The 21917-nt window shown below is 52.8% G+C and overlaps 1 protein-coding gene across 1 annotated transcript; it reads right to left on the bottom strand.

Annotated features, from left to right (window-relative positions):
• Nucleotides 1-511: 511 nt before the first annotated feature.
• Nucleotides 512-17780, bottom strand: CA9 (carbonic anhydrase 9). Its single transcript, XM_065861016.2, has 12 exons — nt 17558-17780; nt 10343-10372; nt 8927-9097; nt 6377-6519; nt 4552-4644; nt 4220-4286; nt 3710-3867; nt 3428-3569; nt 1365-1388; nt 1166-1186; nt 945-1038; nt 512-814 (listed from the first exon to the last, which is right to left on the bottom strand). The coding sequence occupies exons 1-12, from the start codon at nt 17688-17690 to the stop codon at nt 751-753; spliced, it is 1140 nt and encodes a 379-aa protein (XP_065717088.1). The 5' UTR covers nt 17691-17780; the 3' UTR covers nt 512-750.
• Nucleotides 17781-21917: the final 4137 nt, after the last annotated feature.

Genomic DNA, 21917 nt, shown 5'->3' with positions numbered 1-21917 from the left:
AGGCTGCTGGGAGCTGGAGAACTCTGGGTTATTCCACTCTCTCAGACCTGGTATGTTTCTCTCTGTTTTCATGTGGCCATAGAGCTCCCTGGGGCTTGTCTCCAGTAGCACAGGCACCACCAGGAAAGGTGGGAGGCAGCTGTGGGTCTGGGACTGCTCCTGCTGTGGGAGAAGTGGAAGGGTGCTGGGTGGGGGGCATCCAGCGAGGCAGCAATGACTCTGCCATCTTTAGTTCTGCCTTTCTCAAGCCCTGCCAAGCCACAGCTTATGTTTTTCCAACACTTTGCACAAATAAGAGGAGGAAGAAGTCCCAGGGTGATTGAGGGCAGGGCTGGGCTGTGTGAGGAGCCCTGTGCTGCTTGCTCTGGAGCTCTGCCCAACACATGGAGGCCAATTCTGTATCTATGAGTTGGGTAGGGGTCCCCGTGCAACCCGCTCCACTGTGAGTCCAGCTCTACTGGTGCCCTTTCCTGCCCCACAGCTTTGTACATGGATGGCAGAGAGGGCTGGCACCATGGAAGGCTTTTGCTTTTACTTTTTTTTTAAAAAAAAAATTATTTTTTTTTAAATACATTTTTAACCATTTTTTATAACAAAAATACCTGCCCCAGGCAAACAGTCCATGTGGGCAGCCCATGCAGTCGAGGGATGCTGGAGCTGCTGGCCGTCCCTCGGCCCAGGGTGGGAGTGAGGGGAGAGGGGGTGACAGGCTGAGCCATTGAGGCTGGGACCACCACAGAGGCATGGGGCTCAGGCAGTGTTCTCAGTGGCAGCTGCTGTATAGATGACCTTGGATTTGGTTGGCGAGTCCAGCCTGGTCAGGGAAGAAGAGGGCAGAGTGTTAGAGCAGGCGGGGGAACCTACTAACCCATCTTGCTGCCCAAAAGACGCCCCTTAACTCTCATTCTTATGCCCCAGACCTGTATTACTCCTGCATCACTCACCGTGCGTTCTGGCTGCGGTGCTTGTAGATGTACAGCAGGAAGGCCAGTGCCGTGGCAGCAAAGAGCACTCCGAAGAGTACAGCCAGCACATCCCCTGCAAGCCAAACACAGGCACGTTACACTGGAGATTGTCCCCATGGCTACTGGGCAAGGCTGGAGCAGGCCTATAGCCCAGAGACAGAGGGGACATGAAGGCAGCAGCCTTGTGTGAGCATGCTTACCTGGGTGAAATGAAGAGTGTCCTGCAACAGAGACAAAGAGGAGAGGATGAGAGCTGGCTGCAGGGATGCTAAGGCAGCACTGCAGACCCACCATGGCTACCAGCCCCCCAGCTCAGCACACAGCTGTTGGGACCCTCTTTCCCAGGGAGGAACAGCCCCCCAGCCACCTTGCCCTCCCCCAGGTGAGCCCTTCACCTACCTGCTGCTGCAGAGTCGTCACTATCTGGAAGAGAGACAGCACAGTCAAGAGGTTGCCCGAGGTTTTTGGGAAGTGTCCAACATACAGGGATTCAAGCCACAGCCCACAAGAATCCCCATCAGCAGGCATGAGAGACCTGCCTGCTTGATACCCAGCAGCTCACAACGTCTTGCTGCAGGAAGACCAGCCCTGACACCCTGCCATAAGCATCGAGGGAAGGGGTAAAAACATAATTTTATAAAAGGACCCCTAAAACACAGCTCAGTCAGAAACTCCCTCATTGCTGCTGCCACCACTGGGGAAGCAGGCAGGCAAGGTGCCAAGCACTGTAGCACCCCACGACTGCACCAAGCCCCACAGGAGACCCCGGAGAGGGGCATGGGGTGAGCCCAGCAGGCAGCGATGGTGGGGACAGCTGCCTGCAGGGAGATGGTGAGCAGCTCCTCAGGAGGCCATTGCTGGCAGGGCACCCTGCACGGGGATGGCTTGGCAGCCCTATATGCTGGGAAGGGGCTGTACCAGGCAAATATTTACCAGGTGTGACAGCATTGCTTTTAAACAGCTGCATTATCATCTGTACATGGTTCAGTTATTGCTCACAGAGTGGCACTATCGGCAGACCATACCCAACTGCATGGCTGCTGCAGGGAAGTTGCCGCCTTCAGCCAGCAGCCGGGGTCAGGAATGGCCCTCCTGAACTGGGGGTGACTGGGGAAAGATCAACAAGTGTGGGAACAAGAGGTGCAGGTGCAAGCAAAGCGAGAGGTGACCCCAAAACACTCCATCTCAGCTGCCCCAGGGCTAAATACGCCCTTATCAGCATCAAGGTGGGGAGAAAACCCCAACAAGCCCAGGCACACAAGTCAGGGGACCAGTAACCACATCTGGGAGTCCTGGGACGTGGTCCTGGCTCTCCAGGAACAAGGGCTTCATGGCTTTGTTAGAGTGGGGGTTGTTGAAAAGAAATAGCAAATAGAATAAAAAGGTGAGCTGGGTAACTCCCCCCTCACCCCAGCCTCAGCAACTGGAGGCTTTGGAACAGCTTCTGCAAGAAAGTGGTAAAAGAAAAGCTTAGAGATAAGTGGAAAATATGATAAAGTATCTAACAGGTTTACCAAAGATAGAGCATGCCAGCCTAACCTGATATCCTTCTTTGATAAGTGATATTCTAGACAAAGAAAATGTGGTAGATTTTATCTCTCCTGACTTCAGCAAAGCATTTGATGTGGTGCCTCATGGGAAAGTGCTAGCCAGGTTGAAGACCATGGTGATTAAAAGCTTGCAGCTGCTAACAGACTGACTGCAGGTGGGATGGTGAAGGGAAGTGCCTTGCACCGTGGTGTGTAGTTACTAAGGCATTGCCCAAGGGCCTGGGAACAAGCCCATGTGCTGTCTCTGTTAGTCACCTTGACAAAAGGTGTAACGCATGCCATCAAAATAGAAAAGGAACAGGATGTTGGACAGAAAAACCCCAGTGATCTCAGAGAGCAGCAACAGGCAAGAATTCCATGATGCAGAGTGATAGTCACACCTGAGAATTAACAGGAATTTCTACTCATCACTGGAAGCCACCAATGCAAGAAAGGTTTTCAAGGACAAACTGAGGACGGACAGGTAGGGATGTGCTGGGCAGGGGACCATGCACCCGGCCACAATGGCAGTACAGCCCCACTGGCTGAGCACAGCCTTGGGGAGGGGGTTTGTCAGTGGGGTGCTCACTGCAGCTTCTACTGATTTTAACTATTATGTTTGGGGACAAAGAGGCTATTTGGGGTGCTAGTACCTGGCTGTTTGCCCTTGAACATATATTCCCTAGTCCCACTACTGTTATCTCTGCAAGACGAAGGATAAAATAGTTCCTAGAAACTAATATTCCCCATGTAAGGCAAAGCAAGTACAGAAATGGTGGAGAGCAGGACCCCAAGACCAGCATTGCTGGGCAGGGCTAGCCCATGCAATTGCTGCATTTCCAGAAGAGACATGAAGCCATGACTCCTGCTCTTCGTCCCATCCCTGCATCCCCACAGCCGGGTGCAGCCCGAACACGCTCACAAGCGCCTTACCAGAAGGCAGGTGCTTTGTTGAAGGGAGGGTGGTCTGGAAACTCGCCAGCACTTGTCGCCCATGCAGGTCCTGGGCCAGCCGGTAATTGTTCTGCAGAGGTTCGCTGCCATCATATTTCAGGGCTGTCACCAGCATTGACATCTGGAAGGAGAATGGTGTGAGCAGAGGGGTGCATCCGATGTTTGGGAGCCAGATGAGCTCCAGGGAACCAGCACGGATGGTGCAGGCTTGCAGTGAGATGCTGGGCAAGACAGAACACAGAACTCATTGCCTTGACAGACCTGGGCATTAGAGATCATCATGGTCTGGTTGAAGACCGTCCACTTCACCGACTGGTAGCAGGGAGGGGTGGTCAGAGAGCCATTGTAGTGGAAGTAGAGTTTCAGGTTGTCAGGCAGCAGACCTGCAATGTTAAATCCAGGCACCAAGACTTCCTCATCTGGCAGAAAAAAAAAAAAACAAAGCATCACAGGTGTGAGACTGGGCAACCCCTTGGAGAGCAATAGACAGGACTGCCATGGAGATCACGGGCAGCCTGGCACTGTGTGTGCCAGGTTCCACACTGCTGCTGCTGGTGAGCTGGAGACAGAGCAGTGGGTTTGAGCTGGAGAAAGGGCAAAGCATGTGTAAGCAGAAGGCAGCTTAGACAGCTGTTTCCGTACAAGCCATGCAATGCTCCCCTACTCTTGCACATATGGCAAATGCCTACTGCAGCCTCTTTCTGCCATGCAGCGGGTTTCTCTGCTGGGCTGCAGCCTCTGAGAGAAGTACTAGTTGGAAGAGGACCTTACCTTCTCTTTCGATATTGTACAGATGCTCAAGTATTTCTTGATAGTATGGGTTCTCCCTTGGCCCAACCTGCAACACAGAGACTGCACAGTAATGACAAGCACAGGGCTGAACAGAGACTGACCAGCAGAGAGGAATCACTCCCTGTGAGGGCACCCTGTCCCAGTGACACCTTCCTCCAATTGGGCCTGCCCTGCCTTCTCTCTCCCCTTCTCCCCAGGAGCACTTGTGCCTTTGCCTGTCCCCAAAACTTTGTCCAGCTCTGCTCACCCCAAATCCCCCCACCCCCCATGCTCCTATCCCTTCTCACTCAGGGCTGAGCCATGGGACTTACCTCCAGGAAGGCTCCCAGTACAGCCAGGCCATCTGGCTGTTTGATTGCCTCCTGAATGCTGGCATACTTGGTGTTGTAGTGGACAACATGGATCTGGAAGGAAGATATGCAACCTGGATGCAAGAAAGGCACCTCCAGGAGGTACTCAACCCCATGGGGCTCCAGCCTGCTGGAGCAAGCGCTGGGAGAGACATGCACCAGTGCTGAGCACCCCTCCAAGGAGGGGAATCATGGAATCATTTTCACTGAAAGAGACACTAAAGATCATTGAGTTCAACCATAACCTAACACTGGCACCTAAGCATGTCCCTAAGAACCTCATCTCTATGTATTGTAAACACCTGCAGGGATGATTACTCAAGCACTACCATAGGCAGCCTGTTCCAATGCCTGACAACCCTTTCTGTGAAGACATTTTTACCTAATATCCAATCTGAACCTCCCTTGGTACAACCTGAGACAATTTCCTCTCATCCTATCACTTGTTACTGGGGAGAAGAGACCAACACCCTTCATACTACAACCCCCTTTCAGATATCAATAAGGTCTCCCTTCAGCCTCCTTTTCTCCAGGCTGAACAGCCCCAGTTCCCTCAGCTGCTCCTCATCAGACTTGTGCTCCACACCCTTCACCAGCTTCATTCCCTTCTCTGAACTCTCTCCAGCACCTCAATGTCTTTCTTGTAGTGAGGGACCCAACACTGAACACAGGATTCAAGGTGCAGTTTCACCAGCGCCCAGTACAGGGGAACAATCACTGCCCTGGTCCTGCTGATTCCTGATACAAACCAGGATGCTCTTGGCCTTTTTGGCCACCTGGGTACACTGCTGGCTCATGTTCATCATGAACATGTGTTCCACGCTGATGGGACTTAGAAAGCATGATACTGTGAAGTAGGAAGCATGAAGGTGTGCCCACAGGAACTTCCCTGGTCAAGCTCAGCACACCACCACTCTGCCACAGATACCAGGGGTTTGCACTGCAGAGCTGGGCTCGCTTTGAGGACAGCAGCTAGAGAAGGAGAGATAAAACCAGATGGGAGCTGGCAGAGCCAGAGGACGGTGTGTACAGAGTAAACAGTCCCTGCAGCTCCCAAAGCAGGCTGCTCACAGCCACCTAGGGAGCTGGCTCCCCCAACCCAGACACTGCCATGAATCCTGCTCCATCAGCCCAGGACTGGCCTGCAACATGGGGACAGGCTGCACCACTTGCACCTGGCCAGCCTCAGCCCACAGAATAGTTGGGGCTGGAAGGGACCTCTGGAGATCATCTAGTTCAGGTTCACCAGAGCAGATCGCACAGGAATGTGTCCAGACAGGTTCTGAATGCCTCCAGAGAAGGAGACTCCACAACCTCTCTGGGCAGCCTGTTCCAGTGCTCTGGCACCCCCAGAGTAAAGAATTTTCTCCTCATGTTCAGATGGAACCTCCTATATTTCAGTTTGTGTCCATTGCCCCTCATCCTGTCATTGAGCACCACTGAAAAGAGTCTGGTTGCATTCTCTTGACACCCACCCTTGAGATATTTACAAGCATAAATAAGATCCACCTGTGGGCAGAGCATCCTGGAAGGTGGTCTCCTCCTCATCTCTGCACTGCAGGCTGTGGCATGAGCCTGGCTCTTTTTTTAGGTGCTCAGCACGGAAGCATAGGCTCCTGCAGTGAACTCCACTGCTCCAGAGCTCCTTGGGCAATGGGTATCATGGCCAGCATTCATCCAGTGACAACCAAGGCCATGAGTTAGGAGCAAGACAGCACTCCAGCACGTTCCCTGCCCAGGACTGGGAGAAGAGAGGATGCATCCATCATCACGAGGGTCTCCTTACCTCTGCGGCAAAGCGGTGCCCATTGACCGTGTGCTCCGAGCCAGGTCCTGACTGGGACCCCCAGTGCAGGTGCAGCTGTGCGGCTCGATACTGCTGGGCATAACCTCCAGTGATGGCCAGAGACCCAGGCAGATCCAGGAGAACTGCAGGGGCAGAAGGAAGAGGTCAGTCAGTAAAACACAAAGCCCAGTCCATCACGCAGGTACACAGAGGAGGTGTCTCAGTGGAATGAGTCACCCCGGGCTTGTGGAAATGGGCCACTACAAACTTGCTTTCCATCTATAGTGGCACTATGGGTGGGTCGATGCCCAGAGTTATGCCAACGCAGCAGGGTTCAACTTCAATTTCAGGTAATAGGACATCCAGCAGATAAGTCAGCTTCAAAAATAGCTGCTATGAAAAGGCTGAAAAGTGAAGACCCCATCTGCAGAGGCTCCCAGGGGCCAGCTCTGAGCTAACTGTTATCCAACAATTTCTTCAGTAAGTGAAAGTAATATAAAGAGGTTGTGGACAAAGTTCATGGAGAAAGATTGGCAGAGTGTTGAATACCTACAAGAGCAGGGCAGCTGGACGGAATGAGCTGCAGCACTTGATGAGGTGGGACCTTTCAAGTAAAGCAACCCGTGAGTGTCTGACAGCACTGGAGCTGGTGGCATGGAAGCATTAAACCTTTTGAAAGCACTTCGAGCTAATATTTTGCCTCTTTGGGTACGGTAAACCCATACTTGGCTTTTCCTTTTACTTTAATGTAGTTTAGCTATCTATCTTGGACTCATGCAGCAGCATGGCAAATCTAAAAGCTGAGTTACCTGGACACATGGCAAAAATTTCAGCAGCAACCCTGGACCCTGAGAAATGCTGTTCTAGCTTCTCAGTAACTTTTCTTAATTTTTAAAATCAACTCTTTTCCTTCCTCCTCCTCTGTAGGTGAAGTGTCCCTTCGCCACATCAGGGAGCTAGTGTACATACCGAAGACTAACCACGTAACAGGGCTGTGATGAGTCATTTGTCCTCTCCTGTGTTCCCTGCCACTGGGTTCAGAGATACAAAACTCAAACATGGGAAGTGGGAGACTGCTCCCTCCCCATCAATTTATCTGCTTTTACGTTTCTTTTGTATATCTTGATATCTATATCTTCTGCTAGCTACCTGAGTAATTTTCAGGACCTTGCAAATGCTTATACAGTGTATACACTTTATACTACAAAAAGGAGTAACCGTACAAATACCTTACTGGACTTGCAACTTTTTATTTATTTATGGCTTGTCATAAAGCAGACCTGTAGTTGCCAGAATAAAAAAAAAAAAGAGTCATCTTATATGCATGTGAGAAACTACCACCCCCCGAAATGAAAATGCTCTGACTGCTTTTCTGAACACCAAGCAACACCAAATGCCAGGGTGTCCAAAATAGCAACTACTGAGCTCAACTAGTTTAACTCTACAGGCATGCTAGGGCAGGAGGCCATAGTATAAAGCTCTGTACATGCCCTGCGTGGTTGTTCTGACCATGCACGGCAAGTCTGACCTGTTGAGTTTGCTGTATACATAGGTCAGCTCCATCTCATTAGCTACCAGGGCAAAGAGGTGCCTTATCACACCGTCAACAAGTTTTAAAGTCCCTTTCTGCACCACCTTTTCTTAACTCAGGGACTGGCAGACACCAGCATGCACAAAACACTTGGCTTGCTCCCAGAAAAAGCTGGTAGCAACCAGGACTCACCATCCCCAGCTGTGGGGTGTTGACCAGGAAGAAAACGGGTTTTTCCTCCATATCTGGCATGGTGAGGCTAATACTAAAATAGTAAGTTGTGTCCAGGCTTTCTAAAAATATTCTAAAATTGGAGAAGGGAAACAAAAGACCTATACAATTTTCTTAAGGTCTTGAGATACCTTGTTTCCCCCAAAATAAGACAGGGTCTTATATTAATTTTTGCTCCAAAACGTATTACTTTTTTTACACATTAGCTGCATGGACACTATTTAAATTGACTTTTTAAAAAATGAACTGTAACTAGCGCTTATTTTTTGAGTGGGGCTTGTATTTTGAGCATCCTCAAAAATCCTGAAAAATCATGCTATGGCTTATTTTTGGGGTAGGTCTTGTTTTCTGGGAAACATCTGGTAGCATCCCAAAGCACAGACTTAAAGAAGTCAACCACTGCTTTGTCCTGAAAGACTTGAAGGGTAGGTACCTTAAAGGCTAAGTCACATTGGAGACTGCCTAGTCCTTTGAAAGTAAAATGCAGGAGAGAAACCAGTGGCTGCAAACCTGCATCAGGAATACCAGGGACACACGGATTATAATATATTCGTGGAGCCAGCTACGAAAGGCATTAAGTGTGTAGGAAGTTCTCCATCTCCTGGTTTCTCCCCTCCAGCCACAAAAACCTGTAAAGGCTCAACAGCTCAATGCTTCCCTTTTGGCCTTGAAGGCAACACAACTGCAACCTGCAGGAGAATCCCCTTTCCAGAGCCCAGGGGAAGGGCATCAGAGACTGGTCCTGCTGGGAGAGGCAGATTGGGCTCTGCCTGTGCCTTTGCACCCACCTGTGTGCCCATTGTTCTTCAGCCTGAGCTTCTCGTTGGCGGGCAGGCTGTAGCCAGAGAGCTGGATTGGCCGCAGCTGGGGGCTGAAGATGGTCTTGGATGTGTCAATGTTGATGGGTGACTGTGCAGTGCCATCACAGTTCACGTAGTCCATGCCCCAGTGATCCTTGTCTGGTATGAGGAGGAAGGGATGGAGTGTCAGTGAGACCACCTGGGCTAGGACCCCTCCAGAAAGGAAGTTTGGTGAATGGTGGGGAAGGGGATGGACACGGGCCAGGGAATAAACCATGCATGAAGGGTTAGTTTCCATCATGTTAGCTTGGGAGCAGCTCTGTGCCACCATGTGACCACATGCAGCTGTATCAGGAAAGGTCTTGGAGCGTGGTGAGCTGCCAGGAAAGTCTATTTTTGGGGTGTTTGGGAAGAGTGCAAGAAGATCATTTACAAGTGGACTTGGCAAGCCAAGGAGCTGCTGCTCTGCAGCTCATCAAACGCTTGCTGTCTTGCACAGCCTGGCCTCTGGCAGGTATCAAGCCACCACTTTACCCATGCTGCTCAAGTGAGGTACCACAGTGCTGCTGGGATCCCATGAGACCACAGCCACAGGTCTGACGGGTTCCCAACTGTTAACTGCACCGGTACAGCCCTGCAATGGGCCAGCTTACATGGTTGGGGTCGCGGATTAAACTGCCACCTCTCCCCAAAGCCATTGCTGGGATAAGCATGGCTGATGCCCCAGAAACCTCCCCTTGCAGTGCTTTCGTGCAAACCAAGGTTTGTCCCCAGCTCAGCCCCTCACAGGACTCCTGTAAAGATGGACCTGGGCATTAGCAGGTCCAAAACAGCCCCTGGTCCTGAACAGAGTGGTGATGCTGGGGCTTGGCCCACCACAGCAGCAGGAAGGGATATGTTGGTGCTAGCACTGCAGCGATGCCCATCATGGGTCCTGTGGAGAAGCCGCCCAAGCCATGATGGGAGGGCAGGGCAAGGCAGGATGGGGAGGGAAGGTGACAGAGCACAGGGATGAGAACACAAGCTAATCCCTGGCCAGGCCAAAGTTCCAGCATGGGCTGCAGGTCGAGCCTGGAGAGACCAGCCTGTTTCCCTTGCTTAGCACAGGATAAGGGGACCTCCAACTCAGGGAGGAGCCCTGCCCCCAGGGCATCCCCCCACACCCACGAGGATGGGGGAACCCTCAGCAGAGCTGCTGCTTCCTACTCAAATCAGAACCACCCCCGGCTATTCAGCCCATCCATGCGCAGGTCTGGGCACTGCTGAAGCATCAGGGTCGGGCAGGAGGGAAGGGTGAGCTGAGGAGTGCGCACAGGAGCCCTGTAATCATTAACCACTGCTGGCTCCGGCCCAGGCTCTGCTGGGTGGTAGGAAAGAAAGCAGGAGTAAGTGCAGGGTATTTACCTTCATAGCTCCAGTGGCTGCGGCCAGGACCTTGAAAAAAAGAGAAAAAAAACCTATGTGAATGGAAGGGAAAGGTTGTCAGCAAACACACCTCTGCCAGGCAGCACGCACAGCCCCAGCAGCAGGTCTCTGGGCTCCCCACTGCCTTCAGTCTTTCTCCTTGCCTTTGCTTTCCCACTCCTCCCCCTGCCCTGGTGAAGGGGATGTTCCCAGATGGCACTGCCTCCTCTGAGCAGAGCCAGGTCTCCTGCACACATCGTCCAGAGAGAAAATCCCAGAGCTTGACATTTCGTCATCATCTTTATAATGGAAAAATCAGAGATATTGGCTTCCGTCACTGATCAGCTGTACCAGCGCTCTTGCAGTTACTCTGGCGTAGCCAAAACCTTCCTCTGTCCCAAGACAAAGCACTTAAGGAGCCAGGTCCGCAGCTTCCCTGCTCAGGCTCTGGAAGCAAGAGCAGCCAGGGAAGCAGCTGTCCTGATGGCACTCCTGCAATGCCAAAATACTGGAGGGGATGTGGGGAAGACCAGCTTTGACACCACTAAAATTTTGGGCAGCAAGCGGCGCTGCACAAATGCCCTCCTCCCAGCAGGGAAAGCAGTCCCAGGACTCACAGCAGAAGCAGCAAATGAGCGCCAAAACCTCATCTTCCTCAGTAGCAAGTGCCCCTACCATGGGAGCAGACTGCCACAGAAAAATGTGCCAGATAAACACACACCCCCACTCCCATGCTGGCAGCTCCCTGCCCCAGCTCACCTGACCACCCAAATTTCCATGCAGAGCTGCATAAGAGTCCTACCACACACAAACCCTTTCCCTACGAAAAGTGGGAGAGAGGATGGTAGAGCCCATGCCAGGACCTCTGCATGCCCCATGTCACCCACGGGGCACACATGTCCCCATGACAGGGCAGGGTGCACCATGGTGTGGGACATCTTGTTATGCCCTGAGCCTCCCATGGCTGGGTCCTCAGTCTGCAGACCTAGAGGGAGCAAAGCCCTCCTGGGGCAGGTCCTGAGGGTAAGGCAGTGCTCCACACACCAGCCCTCACACCATCGCTCTCCTCCAGAACTGCCAGCAAAGCCCATGCTCCTGGCACACCACTGGAGCTCGATTTAGAGCTGCTCCAGAGCCTGTTCTCAGATGTCCCCAACCAAACACCTTGTCTATCACCAGCTCTTCTGCATGCAGCCAGCTCCAGGCAAAGGGACGCAGGGCCTGGATTTGCCCCAAGCAGAGAAACATGGCCCACAAGGATTATTCTCCTGCCCTGACTGGTACAACGGGTAATTAGTGGGTTCCTCCTCTGACTTCTCCTTTCTAGTGCGCTTGTCAGTGCAGACAGGCTGTTGACACATCCCAGCCCACAAGGGCAGGAGCAGAGGGTGATGGGGTGCAACAGGCTTGGGTTGAAGGTGCTGCATGCATCCGGCAGTGAGAAGCAGCATCAGCGCTCACTTCCATCAGCTCCACCAGGTGCAAGGACATGGGGAACCATTTAGCAGGTGTTGTCCAGCCCCGAGACCAACTCTGTCCCCTGGCATGGGGAAACACCTGCCAGGCTGACTGGAACACAGGAGGGGCTCAGCAGGCATTGCTCTGGTCTCCATCCCTGCTGCTAACAGCTATCGGCAGACACTTGCTATTAATAGGAGCAGATTCCAGCTCAGGGGTGAGAAAGGAAAAGGCATGATTTCCCAGGCCCAGATGTCCTATGCAAGGTCCCAAGCCCAGCAGGATCCTGCCCTCTTCTCAGTGAGGATCCAAGCATGGGCGCTGCTGGGGACCTTTGGTGCAGCTGCCGCCCTGGCGAGTGGATGATCACGGCAAAACTGGGCTGGGAAGGGCTGGAGGGTGCTTAGGGGCACCAAGAGTCACAGAGATAGGGACAGCCCACAAGGCTTCCTCCAGCATCCCCAGTGACTCATCTCTGCAGTGATTCTGATGCTCAGGAGTCACTTGCCTAGGCATGGAGTACTCCTGAAGGCATATGAAGAAGCAGCAGCAAGCAGAGGGTTAGGCAAGCCAAAAAACATGTGCCCCAGGACAGGCTCCAGTGCCCTCTCCATGCCTGCCTTCATGCCACTACTCTGGGATGCACACAGCTCTGCTGCAGCAAGCTGAGATTCATTCTGCCAGCCTTGCTGACACAAAGGTTACCTGCATCCTGGACACTGATTATGCACCAAAATCAACAGTACACCCACCCTCCTCTGGAAACACCATATATCTTCCCCCACCCTGTCTCTGTTCTCCTGTCCCACCTGACTCTACCATCTGCATGAGATGGTCATGGCTTGCATGTGAGAACCACGTTTGCTGCTTCCAAGGCAGGATTCCCCTCCTGTAGTGTGAGGGTACCTATCTGCATGGGGGTGCCCTGTGAGGGGTACTCGCATTGGGGTAGTCCCGCCACAGCTAAGGGATAGCAGCCCAAGGATGGCACATGGTGCTTCAGTTCGCTGCACATGCCTCAACCAGCATGGCCTGCCCTGGCACCCTGCTTTCTGCTCACCTCCAGGGACTCTGCCTCGACAGAAAGCAACCCAAACATCCTATTGTAGATTGAGAAATAGCACCATGCTGGCACTTGCCCTGCTGTGTCATTACTGTGCCACTCACCCCAGACTCCCATGTCCCCCACACACCCATCTGTTCCCACAGCTCTGGACCCTCCTTGCAGCCTCCTGCCAGATCAGTTCAGCAGCTTTGAACACCCTGAAGGCATCAGCTACATCCAAGAATCAGTCTGATCCATCCCAACACATTCCCTGGGTGTCTTTTGGTATCTGAGCCAAGAGGACACACAAGCACTTATCCACATACTGAAACTGCCTGACTGCATTTCCCTATCCCATGGATCTGGGTGCAGCTGTGGGACAGCTAGGCCACCCACTCGGGGAGGCATCTTGCAAGCCCAGCTGTGCAGGGATGGACTGCAAGCTCACCAGGAGCTGCAAACGAGCACCAAGGTGAGCCCAGCCCGGGCACTAGACCTGGGTCTCGGCATCTGCCCTTGCCTCACAGTGGTTCGGAGGAGCCCTGCAATACTCCGGTCCCTTCCACATGGGGGCATTTGCAATCTCGCAGCCCTTTGCCATGAACATTAACCCACTGCCCTGCCCAAATGTTGATTTGCATAATTTCAGCTCACCTCCCATGCTCCCCGCCAGAGCATGTCTTCTTCTGAAAGCTGTATGGTGCCAGGTCTCCTTTCTGCTGAACTGCTGCCACTCACCACAACAGACGTGGCTGCACCTCAGCAGTGGGTGCTGCAGTTCTTTTTATGCCCTGCCCTAACTCTGAGCACCCACAAAGCACTCCAAAAAAATGTGGGAGGAAACAACTTTGCTGCTGTGATGAGCACACAGGGAGATAACATGCAAGAAGAAGACTCCGTGTAGGGGTCCCTGCAGGGAAGCACAGTAGGATACCAACAGGAGCTGCCTGCCCTTACAGGCATGGAAGCCTCTGTGCTCAGCCACACAGAGCCCCGCCGGTCCAGCTGAGCACTAAGCACCACCCCAGTTCCCCCAGCAGACTCCGATCCAGCAGTTTCCCCCTTTCACTTGCTCCCTCCTTTGTCCTTTCTCCAGGTTGCTCGCTCCCTCTTGGCCCTCCCATTTTGGGTTATTGCCGCTGCTGCAAGCTCCGGCTCCCTTCCCTCCTTGACATCCAACACCATCCAACAACACTTTCCTGCCGAGTTCAGGCAGACACTGCCATTAGCAGCGTGCTGCTCGGCATGTCCCGCAGCCCGCGAGGAAGGGTAGGAGCAGCTTTTGGCAGCACATCCATGCGCTGCTACTAATCCCACATCGGAAAAGCACCATTGCAGGAGGCTGCTCCTAGGAGACCTCACCACAGGCACATAGGGATGGACCATGAACCCGAGGGACTTAGGATCATTTGCACAGAGGAAAAGGCACCGCTCAGCAAAGCCAAGCAACGAGAGAGACCAGAGAGGGCCCTGTGTGTCTGCCCTCTCCATCCTTAGCTTTTAACATTTTAGAGGCTACACAGCCTGAAGCTGCTGCAAGGCACCCAACAACACTGAACTGTGTGCCATTCACAGCACGTATGCTGCCTGGCAGCAACATGGCCATCAGTGCTGCCTGCCTGCCTTGAACTCCAGCAATGAGTTCAATGGCTTGTGTGAGGCAGGCAGGGCAGTGGGCTCGCTTCTAGCTTGGACATCCTGCTCTCTTACCAGCTGGGCACGATGCCCTGTGCTTGGCCACGGGGAGCACTGAGATCCTGCCAGACCCTCCTTTTCCCACTGGGACTCAGCCCTGCGCCACTCCTGGGTCAAAGCCCTCTGGGACATGGCGCATTTTCAGGGCATGCCAGGGCAGGACTACCTCACTGTGGCCTTGAGGAAGAAGCTCCTGCCTGCAGATCAGTCCCAGGCTGTGGGGGGACCAGTGGAGCTCATGGCCCAGGGAAGGGAGGAAGCAGGGTCTTTATCCTGATGCTCAGTGAACCAGGAGGTACCAGGTTGTGCAGAGATCCACAGAGTACAGATCCCAAAGCAGGGACCAGCCACAATAGCCCGGTCCTAGTCTACAAAACACATATGAGCACCATGTTCCCTGAAATCAGTAACCTGACCACGGTGTCCATGCTGTGCCACTGTGCTCATGCTGCCCACAGTCAGCTCCCTAGGCCAGTCTGTGGCAAGCATGGTCTGGGAAGTGGGGCACACAACCCCAGCGTGCTTCTGCCAAGCCCCATGAGGAACCTCTCTACAGGAGGACTGTGCCATTCTAGCCCTACCTCTGCCAGCACAGACCTGGTTTCTCCATCCAGACACAAATCCTGTGCAGCATCCATGTCTTTTCAGCCCAGGACACCACCCCGTGCCCTGCCTATGGGGGCACTGATCCCCCGCCAGCCCAGCTGCATTAAAGCCCCTTTGTGTTTATAAAATCTGACCCACTGCCAGCCTTTGGGATCAGTCTTTAATCTGCAACTGGTAGCACAGGTCACCACAGGGATTGTTCTTTGTGCTCCTGGAGGAGGACTGCTCAGGCCAGCTCCCCCCCGAGAGGGGCAAGGGTTTGGGTGGAGGAAGGCATAGGGCAGGCTTTACTCCAGGGCACATTCCTGCTTCCTGTGAACCCAACTGCTCCAGCAAGTGCTGGGATAAAGAGGAAACAATCGCCGAGTGCTCCAGAGAAAGGGCCATCACAGCAGAAGGGATAAAAATGGGGAAATCCCAGGGGATAAATCAGTGCTTGGAGCTGGGGAATGAGATGAATAAGGGGTATTAAGAAAGAAAAATGGGCTCAGCTGGAAGAAAAGGGCATTAGGGAATGAACAAGAAGAGGACTTGGAGAGCAGGACATGTCTGAATAAGAAGGAGAGACAAAACAGGCTGCAGTGGGAAGGGGAGTTACTGTTTCCCAAAGACACCCATAATACAGCACTCTGGTCTCTGGGCAAACCAGAGGCTTCTCAGAGAACAACCCCATGACAAAGCCTCAGTGACAAATCCTCCAGCTTGTGTCAAGTCCCCAGGCCTGGGGGACCACCAGCCCTACATCAAGCACAGGCCTTGATGAAAAGGGAGCCAGCACATTGCCCAGCAGTGGTGCTGAGACAGATGGCATCCAGCACCTGGCAAGAGCCTTGTTGAGTCCCAGCTGAAACCTGCTCCCTCATGGGACTCCAGCTGCATCTTCATGCAGCATGGATCAGGCTGGCTGCTCCTTACCTACCTCCATGCTACCTCTCACCTCCTTTTCCCATCTCCATCCAAATCTCCCCACCCACTCATCCCAAACCCCAAGCCGTGCCCAGTCGCTTGCTGCCAGCACACCATACCAGTATGCTGAATGCCTGACACCATCCCACCCTGTGGCCTGGGTTACTTCATCTCTGTGGCAAGGACCATGTGTGTCCTCATCTCTGTCCAGTGCTCAGCCCAGCAAGAGCAGCTCTGGTAAAAAATGTGATTCATTGCAATAACAAAGACAGCTCCTGGCACCAAACAATTGCTGGTCCGTACCACAGCGCAGCTGTCCTGGCACAGGTCAGGACAACTCCTTACCAGAGGCAAAAACAAGGACACACTGTGAAGGTGAGCCCAAGAAACAAACCTGTGGGAAAAGCTGGGACAGAAGAGTGTAGCCAGGGGCATGAACATCGCAGTGCAGCAGTCAGCCACATGCAAGAAAATACATGGCACTGCCCCAAAAATCCCTGCTGAGCACTGGCTGCACCACAGTCCCCCGTCAGAAAAGTCACCAAGAGCAAAGACTCAGGACTTTTCCCCCAAAACAGTGAGCCAAAAATCTGAAAGCCACCTTACTACCAGTAAGACAGTTCTTGGGATGGGGGGCACACAACACCACCCAGCCCTGAGTTCAGGCATGTCCCCTGTTTTCCATCATCAGTCATGGGGCAGATGCCCACCAACTCCACAGCAGGGCTGGACCCCATCCTTGCCAGATTGTGAGGGTACAACATGGATGCAGGGTCAGGCACAGCGGACCCTGCTGTGGAGAGACCATGCTGCAGGACAAAGGGGACAGGCCGCCATCCTGCCACGCTGGGGTCCATGGCTGGACCCTCCGTGGGGTCCTAGTAAAGCACTGCTTGTTGCACAGCCCTGGCTACCCCAATATCAGCAGCCGTGAGTGCCTCAAAAGTGACTTAGTAGCGGGAAAAGGGCTGCACATAAAGCAGGGGCCCCCAGCCCGTGGGCAGGGGTCGGGCTGCACAGGAGTTGGCGGGAGCAAGGACAAAGGCAGGGAAGTGCTGGGGAAAGGGGGCGGGGGGCAGTGCCTGCGGCTGGGCGATGCTGGGAGCGGCACAGCCCCATAGGGGCACCCCACACTTGGGAACACTTGGGCGCCTAACAGGGGTGCTGCAGGAGACACAGCAGCCCCCGCAAGCCAAGCAAAGAGAGAGCTCCCCAGCACTGGGGACCCCCAAAACATTAGGCATCCCAAATTCAGCACCCCGTGCATCAGAGTGCCCCATGCATCCAGAATCCCAAGAGCCAAGCGAGGAACCCTGTGCTAACAGAGAGCCCAAACTCAGAGTTGGGGTGCATCATGCATCGGGGTGCCCAGGCACCAGGGACCCCAAACCCAGCACCTGGGTGTACCATGCATCAGAGTGCCCCGTGCACAAGGCATGCCAAACCACGCAGCTGGGTGCCCCATGCATCGGGGACGTTTCACGCACGGGGGACCCCCTGCTCACCTTTCTGCCGGGGGTGCGGGGAGTCCTCGCCACCGTGCTCGTGCTCCTGGTCCTGGTCCTGCTCACTACCGGCGCCGGCGCGGCCCAGGGCGGCCAGGAGCAGGAGGGAGACCCGCAGCACGGCGCGGCTCATCTTCGGCAAGTGCGCGGGTGCGGGACGGCCGGCAGCGGCTCCGTGCCTGCCTGCCTGCCCGCCCGCCCGCCCGGCCGCGCGTACGTGAGAGCGGGCGGGGAGGAGGCGGTGGCTCTGACTCACGCCGCCGTTACCTTTTATAGAGGCGGGAGGCAAAGTCTGCCGCCGCACAGCCCGGCCCGGGCCGGCCAGGTGAGCCGTCCGACGAGGGACTCGAACCCGCTACAACCTCGGGAGCTGCCCGTACCCCATGCCAGCCTCCCGCTGGCACATGCGTGGGGTCCCTGTGCGGGATACAGGGGACCCCGTTGGCTCCTTGTGCCTTTCAGCTATGGGTGTTCTCTCTCCTCAGCAATGGGTGAGGGACCCGTTAGTGGTGGGTGTTTGCTCTCGTCAGTGGTGCATGAGGGACTCTCAACGATGCGTGTCCCCTCTTCTCAGTAGTGGGTGAGGGACCTTGAGTGTCCCCTCAGTGCTGGGTGAGGGACCTCTCAGCAATGGCCGTCCCCTCTCCTCAGTAATGGGTGAAGGATCCCTCACTGGTGGATGTCCTGTCTTCTCAGTGTTGGGTGAGGGACCCCTCAACAGTGGGTGTCCACCCCCCTCAGCAATGGGATGTCCCCTCTCTTCAGAAATGGGGGAAGGATCCCTCAGAGGAGGATGTCACCACTACTCCTCAGTGTTGGGTGAGGGACCTCTCAGCAGTGGGTGTCCCCTTTCCTCAGCAATGGGTGAGGGACCCTCTGTGGTGAGTGTCCCGTCTTCTTAGTAATGTACAGTTAAGAAATGCATTTCTTCCTGCTGATGCTAGAGGATGACACACCTCTACTCTGGGCAGAAGTCTTCCCTTTCTGCTGGTTCTCAGAGGTGGTGGGAAGCGTGTGGGTGCAGCTCAGTATATGTATATAGAATAACTGGACCCCAAAAAGCTTTGAACAAAGTCCTGCACCGAATTTCCTTAGTCCATCTCATGCTAGAAGATGCTGGTCTCCATGATTAAGCAGACAAGCAATGGAAGGTACAATGGCAGGTCAGTTTTCAAGGAAGTGGGGGATACCAGAGATGCCTTCCCCAAAGCTGTACTGGGGCTTGTGGTTTTCAGTGTTTATGCTTTTTGGCATCTTTATAAATGGCCTGGAAAAGCACATAAGCAGTGATGGGACAGAGTTAGCCATGACACTAATTTAGGGCAGTAAAGGATTGAAGCTACCTTGAAGAGTTCAAGGGGGCAATATTGATGCTGAGTGACCGAGCACATCAACAGCAGATTGTGGTTCATATTGGTAGATGCAAAGCAATGCACAGGTGGTGTAAACAAGGATGCACGGCACAAGGTTGGACTTAAATTAGCTAATGCAGTTCGCAGAAGAGATCAGAGAGCTGTGGTGATGTCAGCTCACTTCTTGCCAAGAAAAAAGTGAAGTAAACATCAAGGGTTATCAAGAAAGAAACAAGGAACAAAACAACAAAATCTTGTCCTGCTGTTGTATAAACCTTGGGTCAAATCTCCTATCAAGGTTTTGTTTCTCCTTGCCCATGGTTTTGTTTCTCCCATGACAAAATTGTCAGAATCAGAAACAGCAAGGATGGGGCCTCGGGCTCTTTGGGGGTGGGGGGTTGTTTCTGTGCAAGGAGGGAGCAAAGCAGGCACTGCTGCCCAGCCTGGTGAAGTGAAGTCTGTGCCCACAGCATCCCAGCTTGTACGGGATCATGGAGCAGGGAATGAACATTTACTCTCTCGGGACAGAGCATTTATGGCAGTCAGCTGAAATCATCATTAGGAAGTTTGAGTCCAATCAGCAAAATATTTTTTCATGCGTTGCAGAAGGGAATGGAGGAACTCCTTTCCCCAAACCTGCAATTTGTGCACATGCAAGAAGATACCGGACAGGTTAATGGACTCTTAACTCTGCAGCACTTCCAGAGTCCCAGCTCTGTGCTGTGCCCCATGGGTTCCACACCTCTGCTAAACCAGTTTGCCCAGCTGTTTCCCAGCCCAAATCACTGGCCATCCCAGCACCTTCCTTTTATGAATGCGGTTGGTGTAGCGCATGTGAATACATCCACATCCACAGACTTACCACCCTTGCAAGAGGGCTTGAGACCTCTGAAGACCTGTAGAGGAGTTCCTGCTGAATCTGGGGCTGGATTTTGTGCTGAGCAGAAGCAATGTCTCCCAAAAAGCTGGCAGGTGGGAACACAAGCGGCTGATCCTTTGCAACCTGGCACGGTGGGCCCCTGCTGTTTGCTGTACTAGACACGTTCCCTCACACCTGGCTTCTCTGGAGAGCCCTGTGGTGACCTGCAGGTAGGATCAATGCACTCCCAAACTTCAGACTTGATCCTGATTCACCTTGTTTATCTCAACACCAGATAAACTGAAACATCAGATAAGAAGACATTAGTTTATCAAGGCTCAAGGAAACAGGACTGTAGGGTGAAAACAAACCATAAACCACAATCTCAATGCTCCTTCCTTCTCATGTTCCCGTGGCTTATCTTGTTAATGGTCTTTATCCTGAATGAAGAGGAAGAAGAAGGGTGGATATGGCAGAGGAAGGACAGGTTTAGTCTATCCGCTTTTCAGGAAAAGCCCCATGCTGTTCCCACCTCACACCTGGGTATATTCCTTCAGTTTGCTTCCTCAGAGAGATGATCCTGCATTCCCTGCTTTGACTATGTGCAAATGGAGTAATCGTGGAGCCATCACCTTTGCTGCCCTTTCTTAGGTTTCATTGTGCTCCCTCTTCATTACTCTTCGAGGCTGCATATATCGTATCACAGAAGCTGTAATCACACGTGTCTTCTTTCCACCCATGACCTTTTACACTTTGTCAGCTTTTCTGTAGAGATGATGCCTGGCAGCTCAGGACACAGTTAGAACGAAAGGTGACTCGATCACCATGGCACTTTGTCTGATGAGCCTTCTGAGAATGCCAGGGATTGTGGATCACGAACCTTGCAGGCCAGGTGGAAAAGCACAGCATTTGTCGTCCTTTACAAGGTCGTACCAATGTACTATCCTGTTGGATAGTTCCCTGGGATTCTCTGGTGGACTTAGGTCGGAGGAAATGTGGTCAGCTGGATTCAGGTTCCCGTAAGCAGCTCAGCTCTGTGCCATCTTTGCTATGAGGTGTCTCGAAATACACAACATCAAACCTCTGCTCAGTTCAGCACAGATCCAGTCTGAAGCACAAAGCACTGGTGTACCAGGAACCTCCTCTGATCCTCAGCAGCAGAAGGTGCACTGGGCTGAACTAGAATACATGTACTTCTGGAAACACTGCCTGATCTTGTTTTAACTCCAGTGCTGTGGGGAGGGATAACCTCTAAATGCTTGTAAAAGGGTTTATTCTCAGGGAAAAGACGTCATTCCCAGGAAAATTAACTCATGCTAAGGAAAGGCTTGGACGTCTCAAAGACTTTGGGACTCCGGGGCTGATTCAAATTTGTACCAGTAATCCTTTCCCACGGGATATACTAGTGAATTCCTGAGCTCTTTTGCAGGCTTATTGTCTGTTACTTTTAACGTAACAGCAGCGGGCACTAGTTTGTCAATGCAGTCGTTGTGCATATTCGTGATTTAGAAGTTCCCTAGTTGACTTCCAAATGAAACCAGCCTGATCTATGCTCTTCACCAAGGTGAATCCCATACCCTGGCACCTACACTTTTTATCTCATTACTCGATTTGGTTAGAATTCCCTAAATAATAATCTTCCCTTCAAGGTGATATTAGACTCTGCTTTGCAATTGCCAAAGTTGCATAAAATATCTCCTACCAATTGTTTCTGGTTTTGCCTCTATATCTGTACATTCATTGTGCTGGTACCATTGGACACCCAAGCCCTCCACCACCATAATGCATAGCTTATCTTCAGCAAATGACCACCTTGGTGTGCCTAAGAATAGGATGGCAATTAATTTTGGGAGAGGAGAGTGTAAATTAGCTTGTTTCTATCCCTTGATTTTCTAGGATAATAATTCCTAATTTCATAATAACTCCAGCACTGGTGTTATGGGGCTTTAGACTCAGTCTTGCCAGATCCTCACCTGCTTTTCTCTGTAACCAAACTGTAGGAGATAGGTAGCCAGTGGAACTAGTTGGCCTGGGAGTTCCTGGACCAGGACCACCCCTGTGGAATGGCAGCTGCTTTGGAGCTATGAGTTTTAGCAGGTCTAGTAGGGCTGATTTTGAAATACACATTTTTGTGTTTCTATGTGCAATT

The sequence above is a fragment of the Patagioenas fasciata genome, chromosome Z, assembly GCF_037038585.1.
Source record: "Patagioenas fasciata isolate bPatFas1 chromosome Z, bPatFas1.hap1, whole genome shotgun sequence".
Classification (NCBI taxonomy): domain Eukaryota; kingdom Metazoa; phylum Chordata; class Aves; order Columbiformes; family Columbidae; genus Patagioenas; species Patagioenas fasciata.
Note: the sequence above shows the minus strand (reverse complement) of the source record. Positions and strands in the feature narration are given on the sequence as shown.